The 24699-nt window shown below is 40.6% G+C and overlaps 1 protein-coding gene across 1 annotated transcript; it reads left to right on the forward strand.

Moving 5' to 3' along the window:
* Positions 1 to 1060: 1060 nt before the first annotated feature.
* cpsf1 (cleavage and polyadenylation specific factor 1) lies at positions 1061 to 24632 on the forward strand. The gene is made up of 38 exons (XM_080044938.1): positions 1061 to 1190; positions 2198 to 2364; positions 2473 to 2500; positions 2591 to 2724; positions 3038 to 3118; positions 3220 to 3371; positions 3705 to 3851; positions 4606 to 4745; positions 4889 to 4999; positions 5101 to 5194; positions 5275 to 5362; positions 8435 to 8590; positions 8805 to 8856; positions 8948 to 9021; positions 9123 to 9197; positions 9343 to 9423; positions 10419 to 10514; positions 10981 to 11178; positions 11303 to 11444; positions 12818 to 12996; positions 13226 to 13371; positions 13793 to 13970; positions 14924 to 15130; positions 15776 to 15865; positions 16052 to 16198; positions 16321 to 16473; positions 16781 to 16897; positions 17167 to 17257; positions 17751 to 17835; positions 18203 to 18344; positions 20989 to 21141; positions 21413 to 21589; positions 22222 to 22288; positions 22387 to 22434; positions 22785 to 22940; positions 23550 to 23679; positions 23852 to 23990; positions 24479 to 24632. The coding sequence occupies exons 2-38, from the start codon at positions 2221 to 2223 to the stop codon at positions 24524 to 24526; spliced, it is 4446 nt and encodes a 1481-aa protein (XP_079901064.1). The 5' UTR covers positions 1061 to 1190; positions 2198 to 2220; the 3' UTR covers positions 24527 to 24632.
* The last annotated feature ends 67 nt before the right edge of the window (positions 24633 to 24699 follow it).

Raw genomic sequence — 24699 nt, forward strand, 5'->3', positions numbered from 1 at the left:
TCTGTAGTTTCATACGTTAAGTGAGTGTGCCAGCAGGTTTTGATGTGTAATGAAGTTTAATTTTGTGTGTTTTATATTTTTGGGGCTAAACCCAACCTAGATAATTTTCTCAGGGCCAGTGACATATTGTAGGAATTTGTTTTAAAATGTGTATGTGCAAAACAATTGCAACAGTGTTATAAGTGTATTGGTTTTAATTAATATAATTTTGGACAAGCCTAATTTATTATAATTTTATTTGAAGGGTTATGTATTTAATTTGGCAGATAATTAATTTATTATTGTTTGAGTTCAAGGGTTATTCATTTGATTTTTAAATACCTTATTTATTGTTTTATTTAAAATTATGTTATTTAACATATCTTTACTTGAACATTGCTGTTTTATATTATGTTCGTGTCTATTCTGTACCGTTTGTGTTGCTCTGTATATTTCAAAAATAAATTCAGAGTAATTCAGTAGGCCTACTTGTACTCTTGAGTACTTGAGTAGTCTTTTCACTGCATACTTTTTTACTCTTACTTGAGTAATAATTTTTATGAGTACTTTTACTTCTACTTGAGTAATTATAATCTTAAAGTAACTTACTTTTACTTGAGTAAATTTTTTGGCTACTCTGCCCACCTCTGCATTTGTCCACACTAAAATAAGCTCTAAATTGGAAGTTACATTAGAAATATTCTGTGTTAATCTCCAGCCTCAGAATACATTGTAATTTAGCCTAATGAAAGGCCTGATTTAATGAATCATTTCTGTATGTGTTGTCCTGAGACTAACCTAACCCTCAATATTAGAGTGGCTCCTAAACTCAAAGAATCTTGGTGAATTTGCTCCTTCACCTAGATTTTAGCTTTGGCAGTTGTTTCTATCTGGGCATTTTTGTTTTACACAGACATTGTAAAAGGTGCCAATATTTTGAGTGACTATGGTCTTTCAGTGTATCTACCATGTAGCCATCAGATTTGATTGATTTTTTTTGGCCAAATATCAGTTTATGGTTTGAACTGTGGGGGGCAGCAATATACGCGGGAGCAGCTAGTCTGCCGGAAAAAGAAAGGACGAAGAAGAGTGGAGCGGCCACCACCACAACATTGCTAGCTTAAGTTACTAACCCACTAAATATGACACCCTAAATGTGAACAGAGGGAGCGACAATAAAGCTACAGACTCTGATAACGTGTTTGATATAGGTATGTTGACAAGTTTAATTCAAGATTTGCAAAAACATGCCAAAAAACAGTAGACTGTTGCAGGCGCTGTACCATGCCAGCTAACATGTTAGCCACAAATAGCGCATTGCTAACGCGGCTAACGTTACCGGCTTTCCATGTATTGGTTATCTGAAGCTAACTGTTGGAGCTGACACACACTGCTCACAACAACAGGACTGAATGGCAAGCGCTACTTGCATGTCTCATAAAAACAGGCATACGCTATCACTGGTAAAGCTAATTATCCAGCTATTAGCCAAAGCTTAACACTACCTTTGGTGAATGATGAGCTAGCTAGCTTTTGTTTTTCTCTTTGAAGCATGTCTTACAGGCAGCAGCAGTGGCTGCATTAAATAACCAGCCAAAGATGTGAATGTTTTACATTGTGTTACATTCATATTATCATTTGAGCTGCATTTCTTGTATGAAAGATTCTACAAATTAAAATTGTTATTACTACTATACAGCCAACGAGGGTTGTAGCCATTAGGAAGTTTACTTGAATGATAACATTAAGTAAAATTCATCTATGAATTGTAAGCAGGGTTCTTACAGATACCTAAAAAGCCTTAATAGGCACTGAATAGGTTATTGTGAGAATAAGGCCTTAATTGAACTTACAATGTATTAAATCAATCTTTCTAAGGTCTGAAAAATGCTAAGACATGGGGAGTAGGACTTCATCTAGACGTTGCAATGTAAAATATCAAAATAATAGGTAGCATGGCAATTATTATTTAAATTATTCCCAAATGCCTCTCGCTTTGACGCAGATCAGCATGGCATAGTAATCAAATATGGTCACGTTGCAATTATTACTGTTAGCACTCCAGACATTTTAGTTGTGTGTTTTTTTAATGACCTGAAATAAAATGACATGCCAAATAAATAATATTATAAATAATAGTCTAATTTTGTATCGCATGTAATGTATCTTATCAAAGTATGGCTCAGAGATAGTGGACATGAATATTCTCACTTAACAGGTGCTGAGGGCTGACCTTCCAGGATGTATGCCGTGTACAGACAAGCACACACACCCACTGCGGTGGAGTTCTCTGTCTACTGTAACTTTATATCCAGCAAGGAGAAGAACTTGGTCGTGGCTGGAACATCTCAACTATATGTCTACAGGATTATCCACGATGCGGAGGTAATGGGAATTCTCTATTTAGCTTGTGTTATTTTCGTAATTGTAATAACGTTTTTGGATTATGAGCATAAAAGGTATATATGTGTAACATTTCTGTCATTATTTCAGAGTACGTCGAGGTCTGACAAGTCTTCAGGTATGTCTAGTCCTTATAGTCAAAGTAATGCTATGACCGTTGATGAATTACTCAAGTAATAGATTTGACTTCTCCTCTCCCCTTCTGCAGATTCCAAGTCTCGCAAGGAGAAGCTGGAGCAGGTGGCTTCCTTCTCTCTCTTCGGCAATATCATGTCCATGGCCAGTGTGCAGCTAGTGGGAGCCAACAGGGACGCACTCCTCCTCAGTTTTAGTGATGCCAAGGTAACATTGTCTAGAGCTGCCATTTTTGCTCGGAAGATGTCATGTTTAAATGAAAGCCAAAATTGTTGTCTATCTCACTTCTGGTCAAATCAGTGAATATTTCCTCCTCCAGTGTGAAAACAAAGCCTAGGTTCTGTGAATGGGCATGACGCTAGCTACAGTGGGCCCCCTTTGTTTACATACCAGTTTTGCATGTGTGAAAAGGGAAGATCGCTAGAATGTATTACTGATAGTTTACCAGGGAACTATGTGTGAAAGAGGCTTTAATGTTTGATTGACGTGTGTGTGTGTGTGTGTTCTCTTCTCTCACCAGTTGTCTGTAGTGGAGTACGACCCCGGCACACACGACCTCAAGACGCTGTCTATGCATTATTTCGAGGAGCCAGAGCTCCGAGTATGTACAGACAGTGTTCAGTTGCATTATCTGTGGAAATGTTGACAGGCTCAATTTAAACAAATTGTTTTCTCATTTGCACCTCTTTCTTTTTTCCCCAGGATGGTTTTGTACAGAATGTGCATATTCCCATTGTCCGGGTGGATCCGGAGAATCGCTGTGCTGTGATGCTAGTTTACGGCACCCAGCTCGTGGTGTTGCCTTTCAGGAGGGACACGCTCACAGATGAACAGGAGGGCGGGGTCGGAGAAGGGTACGCACGCCGTCCACCATTCATTCTGCTCATTAATGTCTTCTCTATGCACCTTTAATACCGAAACCTAATACTGATTCTGATTGTGGGAAATTTCACAACCCTTCTCCAATTCAACGAACATTTTTTTTTGCAGTTGCTTTAGATGCACATCCAGGCTTAGAAGAACACAACAATAAAACAACTGCCATTTTATTCAGAATTTCCACCTTTATTGTGCTGCTGTTAAAAGTTCACACTGAGACTCCATAGAATACATTTTTATGTTGTAATTGCTAAACGCATATCCATGTAATTGTCTTAATTGCCTGTCACTTGTTTTACCACCTCCAGGCCTAAGTCCAGCTTCCTGCCCAGTTACATCATCGATGTGCGCGAGCTGGACGAGAAGCTGCTGAACATCGTGGACATGAAGTTCCTCCATGGCTACTACGAGCCCACGCTGCTCATTCTGTTTGAGCCCAACCAGACATGGCCCGGGTCAGTCCACCACCTCAATATCTCCTACAACAGACACTCTCTTTGTTTGATTCCATCGGTTTCACATACTACGTATTGGTTGTAGGTAGGATATTGCCCCCTGAAAAGTCAATGAATCGAATCATCAATCTTTTTTTGGGGGGGTCAGTCAGTGCACATAACATTAAAACAGGATGGAAGCAAACAAAAATTATGTAATAATAATAATGCCAGGCCAGTAAGTGTAAGTTATGTCAAACACCAGAGATGGTGAGAACATTGTGAGCATGCACATTGAGTATCTTCAGCGAATGGCGAAACAAAAACGATTCTTGAAATGGTAAAAAACAAAGTGGACTATGCTCGCCGTAGTTATGATTTAGTAAAGCTTGGATGCCTAGGAAACAATCAAGACTAACTACCCGCCATCTTGGGTTCATGGTGCGTGCTCAGTAGTAGTAGTAGTAGTAGTAGAGTTTTCAAAGATCTCATGCCTGGATAGCATTTTTAACCTCAGTTTTCAGCGATCTAAAACACAAGTTTCCACCGTTTCCGTGTAGACATTAAACCAAATATCTAACTCCGATGTACTTTTCTTATTGACAAATAGTATCGCTAATAGTCCAATCTCTGTTTTTCAACTGGCTGATCCGATTCGACTGAGAAAACTCAGAACTCAGCCCTATTTCTAGGTCTTTTTCCTTCTCGTCTGTAAGCGTGCCAAGTCGGATTTGATCTCATGTTGGACTTTGTGTTTTTGTTGTGCCCGTTCCAGGCGTGTGGCTGTGCGTCAGGACACCTGTAGCATCGTGGCCATCTCCCTCAACATAATGCAGAAGGTCCACCCGGTCATCTGGTCTCTCAGTAACCTGCCTTTTGACTGTACGCAGGTCATGCCTGTGCCCAAGCCCATCGGTGAGCTCCGCCAATTCTCTCCTTTTGTCACTGGCTGCTATGTCATTTCTGTGATGGTTTTAGATAGGAATCGATACTGGTATGTGATTTGGTTTGGTTTGGGGTGCCTCTCTGATCCCTGGTCAAATCCCTTTTTTTGTCAGGTGGTGTGGTGGTGTTTGCTGTGAATTCAGTGCTGTATCTGAACCAGAGTGTTCCACCGTACGGAGCTTCTCTCAATACTCAGACAACTGGGACCACAGCCTTCCCTCTACGTAAGCATTACCACTTGAAGACACCTACACCTGTCCCTTTTTGATATGTGGACTTAACCTAACATTTAATATGTACTGGATAATGTGCTATGGTCACCCAGGTATACAGGAAGGGGTGAAGATCACACTGGACTGCTCCCAGTCGGATTTCATTGCCTACGATAAGATGGTCATCTCTTTGAAAGGAGGAGAAATGTGAGTCATTTGTAATGATCACCAACATGCGTAAAACAGATTGGTCGTTCCTAACTTGACTATTTTTTGTTGTCTTGTAGTTACGTGTTGACGCTTATAACGGACGGCATGAGAAGTGTGCGCGCTTTCCACTTTGACAAAGCTGCTGCCAGCGTCATGACAACCTGTGTAAGTTCAAATAGCCTTTTCCTATTATGTTTCTGTATGCTTCAACATGCTGGAGGATTCAGGTTTGACTGACACCGGCTCTAGAAAGGTAATAACGCTACTTGAAGACCAAAGCTGCTGAAGGCCACCAGGGAAGTAAAACATAACGGCAGTTTCTCATATCTAGCTGAACTTTCAGGGTTCAAAGTAAACACTGAATATACAGCTCCAGAGACCACTCCAAATGTTCAGTGTCTCTGGTTTGACTATTTATAGGCATATGTTAGAGTAGAAAGAACATTTTGGTTTTATAATATAAACTACTGACAGCAGTGTTTCCCCTAGAATTGTTTTGAGGCCCGGTGGTAAGAGCTGATAAAGAGTATGCGCGCCGCGTGCGTACCAAATTTCTAGAAGAAATTGACCAAAACGAACCCCATTTGGGATGAGCCTCTTTTGACAGCCAGTTAAGAATGAGGGCATAGGGTTATACTTTCACATTCAGTACATTTGTACATGTGGTGTTTCTCACAGGATTTTTAAATCGTGCTGGGTGAGAATGGACCTTCTGGGGTCTGGGGGCATCCCCCTGCAGAAGAAAACCTTATAATTTTTAAAGTTAAATGCATCAATCTGGTGCACTTTGAGAGGTGAAATCTGATTAATTATGTGCTCTGTAAACAGCTGTCATATGTCCTGCCTATAACTATTTTCTGTAATAATTTGGAGACACAAGCCATGTCAACTATTGAAGAAAAACACGTGGATTTCAATAAAAAACAATAAACACTAAGATCTAATATAGACAGCTCCTGTCTAGTACTCATTTCTGGAATAATCTGAATCACCTCACCTTGAAGCTAGCCTATTGAAACATTTTTTTTTTTTTTATGCAAATAGCCTTGTTGAAACTAAATGAATTAACATAGGCTACACATCATGATTAGCCTATCAACATGTGTGCTACATAAGGCAAATTCCCTATTCCGACCATTATATTTCATCTAGCCTATTTCTCAATTTAATACAAAAAAATAAAGTAGCATTGAAAATACAAAGAAATAGGGCTACAATAGCCAGCTGTTTTCAAGATAACTTAACAGTTAAAACAAACAAGTAAATTAATATGTCCCTTGAACATAAATTAATGCTTTTCTGAGAATGTCAAAGGCAGGAGCAGTGTGGAACTTCTGTAAACTTACTGAAACGAGTGCATGCCGTTTTTTTCTGCGCTGTCTCTGCTGTTGATACAGATTGGGTGTGTTGCCACGGCGACGTAGCGATGTTAACTTTCTAAGTTTTGCTCAGCACTTTTTCCTGTTCAACGTCCCTGTTACTGAGTCCTTAATATCTCCATAGAGCAGGCGCTGGTTTTATTTTTGCCACTAGTTCAACGTTTGCTTGCTAGTCATGCTCCTGCTCATTGCCTTCCGTGTTTAACAAGTGCGCACCGAATGCACACGCGCATCGCGCCCGCCGTGAGCAAACACACACACACAGACAGACACACAGATCAGCTGATGGGATGATCAAACGAGAGGTTGTAAAGACAGGCGCACATGAGGGGTAGACCGACAGTGCCGCGCAGACGCTCGCAAATGATTATTACGGAATCAATGAAAAATTGATTTAAAAAAATTAAAATAAAGTAAAACATTTTATTATTTATTTTTTTAAAGTCAGGCTGCTGTTGGCCTGGCGGGGGGTCCCGTACCTGTATAATGGTAGGGGAAACACTGACTGACAGCATTTTTTTTTTTTCATTTATTTATTACGGCTCACGGCCATAGCACATGGCATGGAGCACACAATTCAAATTAAATCATTACAAACAAACAATGGTGTACGGCAAGGACAAAACAAAAACAAACAAAAAAAAACATTACTTAAACAATGGCAGGACATTTCTCAGAACGGCTCCTGTTTTAACAATAACCCCTGTTGTTTCTGATCTCAAAAGCAAAATTTTATCTTAGATGGAAAATAAACATAATATTTTGGCAGGTATTTTTCTCTATAGTACACTACATTTACATTTTTACACTCAAAAAGAACATGATATTCATCACCAACACAATTGGAATCACAGAGGTTGCAAAATCTTTCACTTCTTTCCAGCCCTTTGTACCTTCCAGTGACTTTAGGTATTCTGGTGTTATTTGTTCTCAAATTGCATATACCTACCAAATTCGAATACGTTTTTAGTCATTAAGAGCATTTTCAATAAGTTATGTAGAGATGAAGATTTAAGAAAAAGCCAGACTGGTCTCTTAATTTTTTTCCGGAGCTGTATGCTAAGTATGAGTTGAAAAAGGAGGGTGCACTTCAACAATGAGGATTCTCAGTAGAGTGCTAATTATTCCCAAATACCAATAGGCATGTTCCAAAAAGTAAAGAAATGGTAGCACACAAGTTAAGCAGGACAACATACTGTCATATCACTTGTTTACTTAGGCTTACATCCCATTAAATCAACGCTTTTCGGCACAAAAACCTTCTTTAGAGCGTTTGAAATAGACAGGTTCAGTTTAGTGATATAACATACAAGGGCACAGGAGTCACTACTGTTGGGAGTTTGGGCCTAATATTCATCAAGTTCAATTCAAGTATTTTGTCCACCTTAACTTAAAGGTGCAGTGTGTAATATGACATCATCAAGAAAGTTCTACAAAGTTCTAGAATGCAACGCTGCCTGGGTAACCCCACCCCTTTTGAATAATAACAGAAGCTACAGTGGCCTTCAACGACAAGAACAATTCTAATTTCTAAACAATGCACCTGATGACATTCCAACAATATGCTTTCAACATGGCGGCCACTATGCCTTGGTCCAAGATATGGAGAAATATGCACATATATGAGACCCTTTCTAAGGGAAAAAAATTATTCTAAACATTTTGTTCAGCTATTATGCACTAAATTAAATGTACTTATGGATATTATAATTACTTTCTACAAAATCTTCTAGGAAATAAAACCCAAAATTCTACACACTGAACTTGAGATAATGCTACTTTTTCATTACTTTTTTGAACTTTTTAAACTAAGTCTTGTCAGCTGTGGACTACATCAACACTGTCTTTCCTCTTCCAGATGGTTACCATGGAGGCCGGCTACATCTTCCTGGGTTCGCGCCTGGGGAACTCTCTGCTGCTGAAGTACACTGAGAAACCTCAGGAGAGCCTACCAGAGGAGGGCAAGGAAAAGGCAGACAAGGAAAAAGACAATGACAAAGAGAAAGAGAAACAGGTCCTTTTTTATGATTGTATACAATGTTCATTTTGATTTATATATATATTTTTTTTAAAGCACCGTTTAAAATGACATCCTTATTTTATACCGGCCTTTTGCACTTAGTGTAGTTGCATCAATTAGTTTGTTAGAAGTTGCTGCACTTTTCACATTTTATTTGCTTGTTTTCTAAAGTAGCGCTATGAACTTATTCATCGCTAATCAATTCCAGGAAGAACCGCCGAGCAAGAAGAAGCGCGTAGATTCTTCCACCAACTGGACGGGTATGTTCACAATTTTCAAATGTGCTTATGATGCGTGATGACAGAAATGTGTGTTTCTGTGTTTTTAACCAATTTTCCTCTGTTTTGTCAGATGAGGTGGACGAGATTGAAGTGTACGGAAGTGAGGCCCTGTCAGGCACTCAGCTGGCCACCTACTCCTTTGAGGTACATTTTTATTTATTTTTTGAAATGGCTTAAAAGCATTAAACATACATTCTGATCTTTTTTTAATGGCTCACAGATCTTTTCCTGTGTTCTCCTAATAGGTGTGTGATAGCATACTCAACATCGGACCTTGTGCAAACGCCGCCATGGGTGAACCGGCCTTCTTGTCTGAAGAGGTACACACACACACACACACACAACACACGCAAGAAAACACTTGCTTACGTCTCTGTAGATTGGTTACAGCAGATGTAAGTAATCACACACTTTCTATAGAGTTGTGTTTTGTTGTTTTCGACTTTGATTTCATCTCACCCACAGTTCCAAAGCAGCCCAGAGCCTGACCTGGAGGTGGTGGTGTGCTCCGGCTACGGCAAGAACGGTGCACTGTCTGTCCTTCAGGTAAACCCTCTCTACCACTGATGTTATGTGTTGTTTTTTGAAGGTGGAGTCAATATCACCTTTAACAGTGAAAATCTGCTACCTATCCCTCCTCTGTGTGTGTATGTGTGTGTGTGTGTGTGTGTGTGTGTGTGTGAGGGAGTGTTTATGTGTATACACAGCCTATGCTCTGTAAACTGGTTTGTAAACAAAGGGGGCTCGGACTGACTCATTGTAGCTAGCAACAATGCTATCAATATAGGCTAAGCTACTGATCGGCTTATACTTAGGCTTTGGTAAGTATTTGGCTTCAACACCTATTTCATTATTGACCAATGTATTGTCACACTTGCTAACAGTACTACTAAAAACACATGCTAATTGTATTTTCATAGCAATAAGCCTATCGATAGCATTGTTGCTAGCTATGGGGTCGGTCCGAGCCACTTTGTTTACATTGACGTTTACAGAACCTAGGCTGTTTATTTAGACCATATTTTTTTCAGCGCACACACAGTACAGACAGGTAGTGTGTCATGAGGAGATATTCACTAATGCATGCCTGCCTGGTCTGGTGTTATGCATGATGAATGGGTCTGCACCATCCTAAACCCTGTGGTGGCGAGGGCCGTCTGCCACAGGTCCAGTGACGGTGCTAGAGTGAAATCTGGGTCTACCAGGGCTGCCTCAGAGATTGATGGAGTAGCCTGTAAACACCCAGAAACAGGCTGACCCATACACTTCTTACATAGTGACATGTGTAACACCAGCATGGTTATATTTACAAGCATGGAAATGTACAGTATACTGTCACTGTTTAGATTTGGTTTAGAGGCATTTAACATTGATATATTTTGCCCTTGAAAAAGTAAAGTGGGGAGAGAATGTTGCTTTGTATTTTTCCTCCCATTTCATACCGTTCTTTTAATTTTATTAAAATGCCAAATTCTCACAGTAAAGTAACAATGCTTTAGGTTTCCCTGCTAACTTTGATTTGTTTCCACTTCCGTTCTCAGAGGAGCATCCGACCCCAAGTAGTCACCACGTTTGAGTTGCCAGGTTGCCACGACATGTGGACGGTCATCTCCAATGAAGTGAAGGAAGACAAAAAAGTACTGTCATCTTCCTGTTTACCTGCTCCAGCTTCTTCACTCTAATGTTCAAAATGTTCCCCCGTTTATGGTGACACCGTTTAAAAAAAGAGATAAAGGTCCATCTAATTTTTTTTGAATATCATGGATGAGTCCATTCAAACAGTACACACGTCCATATATTCTAGATTCCTTAACCAAGGTGAAATATGTCAGGCATTTTTTTTGTTTTTATTTTGGAATAATAGAATCCAGTTTCTTAAAATATTGAAATATTACATAAATCGCATACTTATTCTAGATTAATATCACTTCATGTGTAATGAATCTAGAATATATGAAAGTTTCACTTTTCGAATTAAAGAAATAAACTTTTTATTGCTATTCAAACTTCTGGAGATGCACATGTAAACTGTATATATATATTTATAAAAGCATAAAAAGCAAACAAACAGTTATGGCATAACTGTTTGTTTGCTTTCCCCAGGCTGTAAAAAGCGACGGCTCGGAGGACGGGGCGGAGACAGAGACCGGTGAGGACGGTGAGGATGGAGAGAAGGAAAAAGAGGAGAAGAAAGACGGGGAGGAGGAGGTGGAGGAGGAAGAGAAGAAGACGGAGCCTCCCATAGAGGACGACACCAAGAAACACGGCTTCCTCATTCTGAGCAGAGAGGATTCAACCATGGTAAAAAAAACACAAGAGAAATGAAAGGATCAATAAAAGTGCTTTCAATCAATACATACATTTTGAAGTGCTCAATGCTGAAATTTATTATCTGATGTAAAAAAAACAATGTGTTTGTGTGTAGATCCTTCAGACAGGCCAGGAGATCATGGAGCTGGACACTAGTGGTTTTGCGACCCAGGGACCCACTGTGTTCGCCGGAAACATCGGAGACAACAAGTACATCATCCAAGTCTCCCCCATGGGGATAAGACTGCTGGAAGGAGGTAAAACACAATACGAAAGAGTTTCACTCAAACACCAGTGAGGATTAGATTTTAACATTCGGTTTCTTGTTGTTGTCACAGGAGCAAAAGAGAATAAATGTATATTATTAAAGGTTCAGTAAGCAGAATGGTCAGTTTAGGCAAGGCAAGGCAAGACAAGTTTATTTATATAGCACAATTCAAACACAAGGCCACTCAAAGTGCTTTACAGGGGCAAGATTAAAATACATAAAACACATTAGAAGACATTTAAAAGCAAATGAAAAGAAGTAAAACATTTAAATTAAATAAAAAGTACAGGTTAAAATGGAAACAGAAAAGTCTTCAGACTCGATTTAAAAGAACTGAGGGTTGCAGCAGACCTTAAGTTTTCTGGGAGTTTGTTCCAGATATTTGGTGCATAAAAACTAAAAGCTGCTTCTCCTCGTTTAGTCCTAACTCTTGGGACTGTAAGTAAACCTGTCCCAGACGACCTAAGGGCTCTGGACGGTTCATAACGTATCAGCAGATCAGTAATGTATTTTGGCGTTAAACCATTTAGTGCTTTATAAACCAACATCAGTATTTTGAAATCAATTCTTTGAGTGACAGGAAGCCAGTGTAAAGACCTCAGAACTGGGGTAATGGATCCACTTTTTTGGTCCTAGTGAGGACTCGAGCAGCAGCGTTCTGAATTAGCTGAATCTGTCTAATAGATTTTTTTGGAAGGCCTGCAAGGACACTGTTACAGTAGTCAAGTCTACTAAAGATAAATGCATGGACAAGTTTTTCTAAATCTTGCTGAGACATAAGTCCTTTCATTCTTGATATGTTTTTAAGGTGGTAGTATGCTGACTTATTAATTGATTTAATGTGTTTCTTGAAATTCAAGTCGGAGTCTATGACAACACCAAGATTTCTGGCTTGGTGTGTGGTTTCTAGCATAACGGATGTAAGCTGTGCGCTGACTTTTAATTGTTCATCTTTGGCACCAAAGACAATTACTTCAGTTTTGTTGTTGTTTAATTGAAGGAAATTTTGGCACATCCAATCATTGATTTGTTCAATGCACTTACTCAGTGTTTAGCTAACTTCCTGTCAGTGACTGCAGTTAGCAGTCCCCTCCCTCGTCCCTACTTCACCACATTGTAGCCTTCTGTCTTCTGATTGGATATCAGTTGTGGGATCCCGAAAAGTTTATTTGCCGATTATATTGCAGAGCGGGTGACTGATAGACCGGAGTTATGAAACGCGCTCACTATATAAGTGATCACTGTATGAATAAAGAGCGATTTAACACGTATATTATCATAAATAAATCGTTTACTTCACCTTTAAAGTCAATTGAAGTTAGCTGTTTCACTGACATTTCCTACTTTAATTTCTGCTTTCAGTGACCCAGCTGCACTTCATCCCGGTGGACCTGGGCTCTCCCATAGTGCATTGCTCCCTGGCGGACCCCTACGTGGTCATCATGACGGCGGAGGGAGTGGTCACCATGTTTGTGCTGAAGACAGACACATACATGGGGAAGACACACCGGCTGGCCCTGCAGAAACCACAGATCCCCACTGTGAGGAAACCCCACAGGCTTTTACTTTGACAAACACTTTGGCTGAACTGAAGCCATTCAGCTAGAGGGGCTTCTACTGCTGCTTATATCCCTCTGTCTAATTCTATGCTTCAATAATGACATGCATATCCACAGAATCACTGCACTCCCTTTTATTTAGAAGCTAGACGGACCCAATTCACATCAATAGCTTGTAACATTTTTCTCGACTTGCCTTGTCGTTCAACAGGTGTCCCGTGTGGTGGCTCTGTGTGCGTACCGAGACGTCAGTGGGATTTTCACCACGGAAAACAAAGTGAGCTGCTCCGGCTCCAACAAAGAGGACGTCATGGTCATGAGTCAGTCTGAAACAGAGACCATCATCCATGAACTCAGGTTAGACTTCCACATGTCTCGCTTATCGACGGCTAGATTGAAAATACTGCTCTGGAAAGAATTAAGAGACCACTCCAAATGTTCAGCGTCTCTGGATTTATAGGCATATATTTGAATAGTATGAACATTTTGTTTTTTTAATATAAACTACTGAGAACATTTCTACCAAATTCCGAATGCAATTTTTGTCATTAAGAGCATTTTCAATAAGTAATATAGAGATGAAGATTTGAGAAAAATCCAGACTGGTCTCTTAATTTTTTACTGAGCTGAATGTTGAATGAACATACTTTGTACTACAATGTGGAGAATTGAACCTGCTGGGACAAATCCACAACAATACTCCCCATATAAATTGGTTTATAAGCTGGAAAAAGGGTTGGTTTTGGGGGGTAAAGTTCCTCTGTAAATGCCTGCGCAGTAACACAGTGGACGATGAGGAGGAGATGCTGTACGGAGACTCTAACGCCATGGCGGCACACGCCAGAGACGAGCTGGGCCGCGGCTCCGGAGCAGCGGGGTCCGGAGGGGAGGGAGGCTCCAGCAAAGCAGAGCCCAGCCACTGGTGCATGATCACCAGGGAGAACGGGGTCATGGAGGTGTGTATGGCAGCTTACAATGGAGGTGCAATGTCCAGGGGAAATATAGAAATAAAAATTAAGAGAATAAAGGAATTTGACAGGAATAAGGTAGCAATTTTAAAAGAAAGAAAGTTGAAATATTTGGAGAATAAAGCTGTAATAGTTGTAGTGGTAACCCATGTATGATCTTTTGTTTTATTCATTTGCCCACTTCTTAAATACAATGAATTGAACAACAACAACAAAATATATATAATTCAGGAAAACATATTACTGGTATCCTACAAAACAGTGTAATGGCAGCGTCCCAGTCAATAGCAATGTATCATCTATGAGAACGTCCTGCTGATTTGCCAAACATAATAATAAGCATTTGCCAACTTGTGAAAGACTAAAGGCTATGACTTCATTAGATGCTCCACGTTCTTCATTTTACTGCAGGGAAAAAAAGACAATATTTCTTCTGTAAAATAAATAACACACAGCCTAAAGCCACCACGTTACTCTCTCAATAATATAACTTATTACTCGTAATATTAGGCTAAGCCTTTTTTTTTTCTTCTCGTGAAATGAATACTTTATTATTTTAATAAAGCATATGACCCCTGACCCCAACCATACCACACCTGACTGTATTCCAAACCTAATTTTTCATTTTTATTTGTATCTTGTGTTTTTATTTCTTTATGTATGCTTCTATGTGATGTAAAGCGTCTTTGAGTGACATCCAAAAAAGCGCTATATAAATCCTATCGATAATAATAATAATAATAATAATAATAATAATTGTTATTATTATTATTATTATTATTATTATTATTATTATTATTATTATTATTATTATTATTATTATTATTGTTGTTGTTATTATTATTAATAATTTATTTATTTTACATTTTTAATAACGAAGCAATATTACTCAGCATTGTACATGTTTGTTTAACAGTCCTTTGTTTCTTCCATTGGAACAGATTTACCAGCTGCCTGACTGGCGGTTGGTGTTCCTGGTGAAGAACTTCCCGGTTGGTCAGAGGGTGTTGGTGGACAGCTCGTCGGGCCAATCAGCCGCTCAGGGGGAGGGGAAGAAAGAAGAGGTGACACGGCAGGGAGATCTCCCGCTAGTCAAAGAGGTGACTCTGGTTTCACTGGGCTACCAGCGCAGCAGACCCTATCTACTGGTGAGTTTTTACATCACGTGTTCCTTTGTGTTTCACATTTTCACGTTTTGGCATTATCTAACTTATTACATTTACATTTTGCATCTCATTAAAAATCAGAGTTATAATCTTAATTTAATTTTTTCAGTCCCAAATTGTTACAGAACAGATTTTGGATAAATTCATTTTATAAATCAAAAGAACAGTATGCAACTGCATGTTTTTTTATAAAGACAATGTAACATTAATCAGACAATTAACAACATGTGAACAAATCCTTCTGTTATAACCTTCAGCATAGTGCTAAGAATGATTATGGAAAGTTCAGGTGCTTTAGAAGTTGAGATTTTTGGTTCAGAGGATTTGAAAAACTAATGTTAAGATAATGGCGTTTAGAAATGGTTGTATAGGAGAAATATACAGAAGCAAATGGACAAGGTTTAGTCAAATAAACACCTAAATGTACATGTTGGACTTTTTATTTAAACTTATATGAAATAAGACATGTTATGGAAGCGCAAATTGCCTAAAATCTCAAAATTTACCTTGAAAAAAACAATGTTTTTGCCTGCAGTCTGTCGCCTAAAATGGCTTCATACTAAGGAACTAAAGAAAAGTGCCATTGAATGCTAACAGTGTGTGACTAAACCTTTGTGTTTGTTCTAGGTCCATGTGGAACAGGAGCTCCTCATCTATGAAGCGTTCCCGTACGATCACCAGCAGCCACAGAACAATTTGAAAGTTCGCTTCAAGAAAGTAAGAGCCAAGACCAAATCTCCCCTCGTGTTATGGAATGCCTCGCGTAAAAACAAACAGAGCACTGACATCTTTTGTGCCAAGGAGTTTTTGTATCGTCTGTTTTTATTGGTCTGTCTTTCTGTCTATCATTGTCTGAGTCTGTATGTATTTGTGTATCTCATCTCATCTATCTCCTCTGCCCAGGTGCCCCACAACATTAACTTCAGAGAAAAGAAATCAAAGGTGAAGAAAGACAAGAAGGCGGAGAGCGGCACCGGGGACGACGGTTTACCTGTGAAGAGTCGAATCGCCCGCTTCAGATACTTTGAGGACATCTCTGGATACTCTGGGGTGAGGAAGACATTTTTTATTTATTTTTTATTTTATTTTTTTAAATCTAACCAAGAAAAGCAATGTTTCATCCAATCACACACTCTGATGAAACTAATGTGTGTGTGCGCTGTTGGTCCCAGGTGTTTATCTGTGGTCCGTCTCCTCACTGGATGCTGGTCACCTCCCGCGGCGCCATTAGGCTTCATCCAATGAGCATCGACGGCTCCATCGAGTCTTTCTCTCCGTTCCACAACATCAACTGCCCCAAAGGTTTCCTCTACTTCAACAAACAGGTGCACACACACACACACACACACACACACACACACACACACATACACGCGCCACACTCTTAGAGTTATTTGTGTTGTTCTTAACTTCAGAAGATTCTCGTCTTTGTCAAATAAACAGATTTTTAACAGGATATCTTCTAACAAATGTGTTAGTCTTTTGTATGGAAGGTTTTATGTGTGTCCAAGCTGTGGTAGTACTTTAGCTACTGTATATATGGAGAACATGAATGGGACTTTCCAGAACTTCTTTAAATTATGAAACATTTGACAAGAGTTGTGTGTGCGCGTGCATGTGTTTCTCCATCAGGGCGAGCTAAGGATCAGCGTCCTGCCCACCTACCTGTCCTACGATGCCCCTTGGCCGGTCAGAAAGATCCCACTGAGGTGCACCGTCCACTACGTCTCCTACCATGTGGAAACCAAGGCAAGCCTTCACTCAAAACACACACACACACACACACACCACACACCGCACCACAGCAGCTACGTGACTCTAATACAAACTCCAAACATTCCATTCCCTGGTCTCACACACCTCCACTAGCATAATGCCATGTCAAATAAAAGCGTATCCATGGGAGCCGCCTTGAGAAAGTTTGAAAGCCTTCTGATCTTAAAGTTTTTCTTAGTGCGTTGTGGGCAACTTTGAAGGGATTAGTCTTTGATGTGTGAAGTTCTTTTTCCCCCTCTCAGGTGTATGCTATCTGCACCAGTGTGAAGGATCCCACCACACGCATCCCCAGGATGACGGGCGAGGAGAAGGAGTTTGAAACCATAGAACGAGGTCAGACATCATACACACACACACACACACATTGTTTACATCTATTTCCCAAACTTTTTTTACCTAACATGCCACCACAGCCCTATGCGATGAACCCCTTTAACACCACCCGCCATGATAGATACTGATTTTAAACATGGATATTAGGCGCTTTCACACCTGGTAGTCCACTTCTACTTTGCTTCCCTGGTTCCCACCAGATGCATGAATGATACAGTGGTCTGTTTTTAGACTGGTCTGGTTCTCTTTCACACCTATCCTTTCCTCTGGTCCGAAATCATATTGGTGAAGTGAACCAAAAAGCAGCGACAGAAGCCACATGAGAACGTCCTTGTCACTCATTGGTCAGATGTGTCCTGGGGGGCGGGAGCAATAACGTAATGCTTTTACAATTGGTCAGAATTTCCATGTGGGGAAACTACAGAAAGAAGTTTCTGAATTCTGGTACATGGATAATATATCACTGTTGTTTCTCCTGTGTGTCCTCCTACAGATGACCGTTACATTAACCCTCAGCAGGAGAGGTTCTCCATCCAGCTCATCTCTCCAGTCAGCTGGGAGGCCATTCCCAACGCACGGTAGGGGCTTCTTTATTTAGGTCTCGCACCCCTTGGGAGGAAAACAAAGAGTGCTAGTCTGTAAAACCAATTAAAAAAGCCTTGTTTTAATAGATATTCAGCACAACGTTTTCTCATTTTCTCTGTCAACTGGTCCCAGTGTCCCATTGAAAGTGAATGGTAATAACTTGCACCAGTATTCTGATTGGAAGATATTGTTGGTAAATCCTTATGATAAAAGCATGAAATCAAATGAAAATAATAATAATAAAATAATTCAAAATTTAAATATTATTTTAAATATGAATTACAAGACAGGAACAGCAAAGTGTAGTGATGAAAAGCTGACAGGGTGTGTGAATGTGTCCCCGTCTGTCTCTGTCACCAGGATTGACCTGGACGAGTGGGAGCATGTGACGTGTATGAAGACGGTGGCTCTGAGGAGTCAGGAGACTGTGTCTGGACTGAAGGGCTACGTGGCAGCAGGCACCTGTCTGTTGCAGGGGGAGGAGGTCACCTGCAGGGGCCGAGTGAGTGAACACACACACCTCCACAGCTGCGGAAAAAAAATTAAGAGACCACTCCAAATGTTCAGTGTCTCTTGTTTTACTCTTTAGAGGCATAATGTTTGAGTAAAATCAACATTTTGATTTTATAATATAAACTACTGACAACATTTCTACCAAATTCACAATGAAAATATTGTCATTTAGAGCAAGACAAAGGATAGGAAGCTGGTGAATCAAATGGTGAAGCTAATGTTTTCAATGGTTATTAAAATCAGGGTATAGAGGCTTGAGGGTTTTTCAGCAAACAGCTAAAAAAAGTATTAGGAACTACTTAGACCAGGGGTTCTCAAACTTTTGATAGCTGAGGGCCAATTTAGGAACCCAACATTGGACCGAGGGCCGCCGAAGGAAAAAAAATTATAAAACTGAAATAATTTCAATGGCCAGCGTCTTTGCGTCTTTACAGTTTACATGTATTGGTCAGCATCCAAACTGTGTAATTAACACATTTAAAGTAATAAATGAAGGGCTAGGTCTCATTTCAACATTGGGGAACACACATTAAAAGCGGGGGTCTGGGGGTTGTCCCCCAGAAAAATTTGAGGTTCGAACACTTCATTTTGTGCATTTTGGTTAATTTTTATGCAGTAATTTGTGTCTTCTGTATTTATTTATGGTGGAAATGTTAAGGAAAAGACAACTCGCTCCCATTGACACACATCTAATGGAATATAAATCAAGGCACTGAGGCATTCTGTATTGCATTCAAATATTTATTCTACTTTATTGTTCAAAACTTTCTACACATTGAAAACGTATCACCTTTGGAGTGTTTTTTTGTAGGACTCACTACTCATGATGCAGCAGCAGTGTTAACTATTATGACACTATACATTGGAAATAAACAGGGTGGGCTATCAGCAGTCAACTAGGCAGATAGTTCCATGGCTATCAGCAGCTAGCTAACGTTAGTTTGTTAGCTAAACTTTAGGCAAAAGAGTTAGAAACCAGATAATGTTAGCATCCATCCTTAGACACTTGACCTAATCTAATTCACCTTGAATGTGAGAAAGTGCATCGTATTGGGCTTGACAAGCTCACTATCTAACAACTTACATTGGGACCACTACACTGCCTGCTGCACTGCGGGAGGCTGACCAGCCGTCTGCAACGAGAGGCAGAGGCCAGCCGAACTTCGCAAGTTTAATAAGTGGGGAATGAATACATATTTCAGTGTTTCGACCCCTGTACTGTTTTTACTGTTACAGGGGACGCATCCCCTCCGTGCGTTTAAAAAAAAAAAAAAAAAAAAAGATATATAGGGGAAGGTGGGGTGATTTGTGCAACTTTTTACTCAAAGTGATTTTAAAGTCAGGCCTTGACAGTTATGTCTCCAACTGAAATATGTACATATATTTCAGGATGTTGTGCATCCCTGGCAATAAAAACTTTGGATCTGGAATAAACTGTTTAAGAAATATAGCTTTCGGAAAAAAAGTTGTCTTGTCGCACAAATCACCCCACGTAGTGGGGTGATTTGTGCGTCATTGTGTCACAATGACAAAGTCACCATCATCATCTTTCTGGCCATCTGAACTCTCATCAGTGGTGTCGTTAAGTGGAATTGAGATGTCACCCTCTTCTGAGCTACTGTAGACAATCACTTTCTTTTGGTGACCAGCGTATACAGCCATGCCACTGGCACAACTCTCAGAAATGTACTTTGCACTAGTTGCTCCGTGCTTGTGGAACCAACTGCCACCTGACAAATGTGATTCCCCCTACATTTCTGCCTTTAAATCAAGGCTCAAAACCCATATGTACACCCTGGTGTTTCCTCCCCATTAACCTCTGCACTACTTACTTACCTCTGCACTACTATCTGTGTTTATGTGGATGTATGGGCTTTACGTCTTTTATTTTGGTTATTGTTATTTTACCTTCATTGTTTACCTACTGAATGCACTATGTACAGCACTTTGGACAGTGCAAACTGTCATAAATGTGCTTTTATAAATACATTTTACTTACTTACTTACTTATAACTCACCCAGGCCCTTGCGCACAAATCACCCCATCCCCAGAATTTTGGATAATAGGCATGATGCAGCAATTTAGGGTTGACATTGTGCTAACTATATAGACTCAAAGTATAGCATACCAAAGCACTAAAACATGTGTCAAATGTTTTCAAACGTGTCTATAATTGTTCAGACACAATAATCAAAAAACCTTGATCATGGAAATTTTACTTTGAAAGGCAAAACACAGTTTTTTGAGCTTAAATGTGCTTATATCTTATTCCTTGTGTCTCCCTTCTTTACAGGATGAGTCAAATGGATGGCTCTTCTTAAATATGTGGTCACATTTCCAATTTCTTCCACGGTTTTCTAGAAACAAGGGGTTTTGCAACTTCCAAAATGCACAAATCACCCCACCTTCCCCTATATATATTTTTTTTAATAATTCATAATTCAATGCGGGCCGCGGGCCGCCAGATATGCTGGCGGCCCGCGGGCCGCACTTTGAGAACCACTGACTTAGACCATATACAATTGACAGAAAAGTGCATAATATGGGCCCTTTAATGTTGTAAAAAAATATGAAGAAGTGCATTTTGCGTCGTGTGTGTTAAATGGATGTTGGTTCTTCCTCCTGTGTTCAGATTTTGATCCTGGATGTGATTGAAGTGGTTCCAGAGCCGGGCCAGCCTCTCACCAAGAACAAGTTCAAAGTGTTGTATGAGAAGGAACAGAAGGGACCCGTGACCGCTCTGTGTCACTGCAACGGATACCTGGTGTCTGCCATCGGACAGAAGGTCTCACACACACACACAACACACAGCTGCTGTTAGAAAAACTATTCTAACCCATCCGCTCCAACTAAATTTGACATTATCTCAAAAAATGTAGAATGTGACCAATGCGGATGTAGAATGCTGACCTAAAACCAATTATAAACAGATTTCTTATTGCATGTAAATTAGCATAAACAGAGAGTGTGACCTCCTCTACTGTGTGTCTGTCTGTCTGTCTGTGTGTCTGTCTGTCTGTCTGTCTGTCTGTCTGTCTGTGTCTGTGTGCTTGCAGATCTTCCTGTGGGTGCTGAAGGACAACGACCTGACGGGCATGGCCTTCATCGACACTCAGCTCCACATCCACCAGCTGTTCAGCATCAAGAACTTCATCCTGGCTGCAGACCTCATGAAGAGCGTCTCACTGCTGCGCTACCAGGAGACCAGCAAGACCCTGTCGCTGGTCAGCAGGGTGAGGAGGACACACACACGCACGCACGCACGCACGCACGCACGCACGCACGCACGCACGCACGCACACACACACACACACACACACACACACATTAATTTTTATTTTTTTAAAGATTGCAAGCTCTTGATTGTTACCTCTTACATTTAGGGTGCCATTTTCTTTTTCTGTTGAAAACGAGTGGTTTTTAGGTTTGGGTTTTTTGAGAGAAGAGTCCAATTGCTTTTGAATATTTTCATCAGGCTAAATCGGCAGCAAACATTCGACTCTATCCAAACCAACGCCAACACTTCCCTGGCCTAAGGAAGTGTGCCTTGCTTTAGTACAGTACGGGCGATCGGACAGGTTAAAAGAACCAGACTTAATCCGACAATTGCGCGTGGGCACGCTACGAATGCCTAGTGTGAGTGCAGAGTAGGTTACAAACCATCAGTGTTGTATTTGATTGTAGAGGGAGATTAACTATAACTTGTGGGCTGTGACACGCACAGTGCAGTGTTTATTGATTTGGATGTACAAGCAAGTATCAACGGTGACTCTCCTGTGGGCATCTCTTGAGTGCAGCTCTTGCAGCCTGAGATTGAGGAGCAACATTCATCTTTGAACTGCTGTCTTGTTTTTCTGGTTGACAGGATGCAAAGCCCCTGGAGGTTTACAGCATCGACTTCATGGTGGATAACAACCAGCTGGGATTCTTGGGTAACGTTTCTAATGTTCTTTGGAACGAAATTCATTCAAATTAGCAAAACCAATGTCCTCCTCTCCTCAATAACCTTTTATTTTCTCCTCCTTCTTAGTGTCCGATCGAGACAAGAACCTCTATGTTTACATGTATCTACCTGAAGGTACGTCAATAAAGGAAGTGTGTCATTATATTACTACAATGCAATTTGTGTTGGCAGTGGCGCTCTCCTAGAAACAGCAACACACAAAATGAAAACCTGTGTACATGCGCTCCGCCATCTTTGTGATGCCGTTGGAACACCATATGCAAATGTAGTGTTAACCTGGCATCGAATGCATGTCCAGCCAAGTAATGTATGGTGTGTGTGTGTGTGTGTGTGTGTGTGTGTGTGTGTGTGTGTGTGTGTGTGTGTGTGTGTGTGTGTGTGTGTGTGTGTGTGTGTGTGTGTGTGTGTGTGTGTGTGTGTGTGTGTGTGTGTGTGTGTGTGTGTGTGTGTGTGTGTGGTTGCAGCTAAAGAGAGCTTCGGAGGCATGCGTCTGCTGCGGCGAGCTGACTTCAACGCGGGCGCTAACATTAACACATTCTGGAGGATGCCGTGCAGGGGAGCGCTGGAGGCCGGCAGCAAGAAGGCCATGACCTGGGACAACAAGCACATCACATGGTTTGGTAAGGAGGCTAGGTGATCCGCTCCATTAGGACATAGGGACTGATGACTATGGGATGGACCAACTCGGGAAAGTTGTTGTTCTTTCATGGGCGACCTGGGCATATACAGTCAAGCCCGAAATTATTCAACACAAAGCAAAAGTGGTGAAGAAATGGTTAGCGGACAAACACATTAACGTTTTACAGTGGCCCAGCCAGAGACCTGACTTGAATTCAATTGAGAATCTGTGGAGGGAGCTAAAGATCAGGGTGACGGCAGTGAGACCCTTTAAACTGAAAGAGTTGGAGCTCATTACTAAAGATTAATGGGCAAAAATACTAGTGGAGACATACAAAAAGCTGGTCAGCAATTATAGGAAGCGTTTGATTGCTGTAATAGCCAATAAAAATGTTCTGTTGATTATTGAGAAGGGTATGAATAAGTTTTGGACATGCCACTTTTTTTTCAAATGTAAATAAAAGCTGAAAAATCTCTTGTACATGGTCTTATTATCTTCTGGGAGAAGCCTGTGTCATTTCCAATTAAGAAAAATTTGCCAGGGGTATGAATAATTTTGGGCATGACTGTATATCAATCCTCTCCTTGTCTTTTTCTATGTGTTCCCACAGCGACCCTGGACGGAGGAGTTGGCCTGCTCCTCCCCATGCAGGAGAAGACTTACCGCCGTCTGCTGATGTTGCAAAATGCTCTCAACACCATGCTGCCTCATCACGCCGGTCTAAACCCAAAGGCCTTCAGGTGGGAATCTGCCTACAGTACAGCACGCACATAGCAGCTGCTGTTCAAAGATGGGATTATATTTACTTGTCATTTGTTTCACATAGAGGGTTTATTAGCACTAGTGACATACTCACTCAGGTTGTCTATAGTACAGTATGTGTGATGTAACCGACCCTTTTTGGACTTCCAGAATGCTGCAAAATGACAGACGCCACCTGCAAAACGCCGTGAGAAACATCCTGGATGGAGAACTCCTCAACAAGTACCTGTACCTCAGCACCATGGAGCGCAGCGAGCTGGCCAAGAAGATCGGTACCACTCAAGACATAGTGAGTGCACTATCATAATGGAGGAGGCAGTGCAGGCACTATCCCTGCGTTCCAAATCGCATACTCTCTCTTTATTCTTTTCTACATCTGACCATAAAAAAAATCTAGTTAGGATGCAGTAGGTATACACTTGGGACATACTTTTACTTATTTATTTCATCCTAACATTGCGCCTTGATCTTGCCTCTTGCTTTTAAATCCGTTGCATCCCCGTTTGTTTTCATATGGAGGCCCCGTCGATGTGACGTCACATCCGGTACGCACTGGATTATGGGTCAGAATCGGCCAAATAGGATGCTGTTTTCAATACTAAAAATCTCGGCCGGATGAAGTAGACATCCGGGTATTTCTAACCATACTAAATCTGGCAATCCTAAATCTTTTTTTCTACCATACTGAATAGTAGATAGTATAGGTATGGGGGTATTGGAACGCAGCCTATGTCTTGTTCCTATCTCCATCTAATTTTCTGCTCTTTTCATCCCCAGATCCTTGACGACCTTCTGGACATCGACAGAGTCACAGCTCATTTCTGAGAGCCCACATTCCCCACAATGCTGTTTTATATTAACTGGAGAAAACTGTTTTGTTATGGCCATCTTTGTGTACACCTGATTTTTTTTCTTTCTTACTAAAAAAAGAAGCCTGTCATGTTTTTCTTATGATATTTTGTATAAAAACAAAAATCGGTAAAAAGTTATTTACACAA

Source organism: Ammodytes marinus, assembly GCF_949987685.1.
Source record: "Ammodytes marinus genome assembly, chromosome: 17".
Taxonomy (NCBI): domain Eukaryota; kingdom Metazoa; phylum Chordata; class Actinopteri; order Uranoscopiformes; family Ammodytidae; genus Ammodytes; species Ammodytes marinus.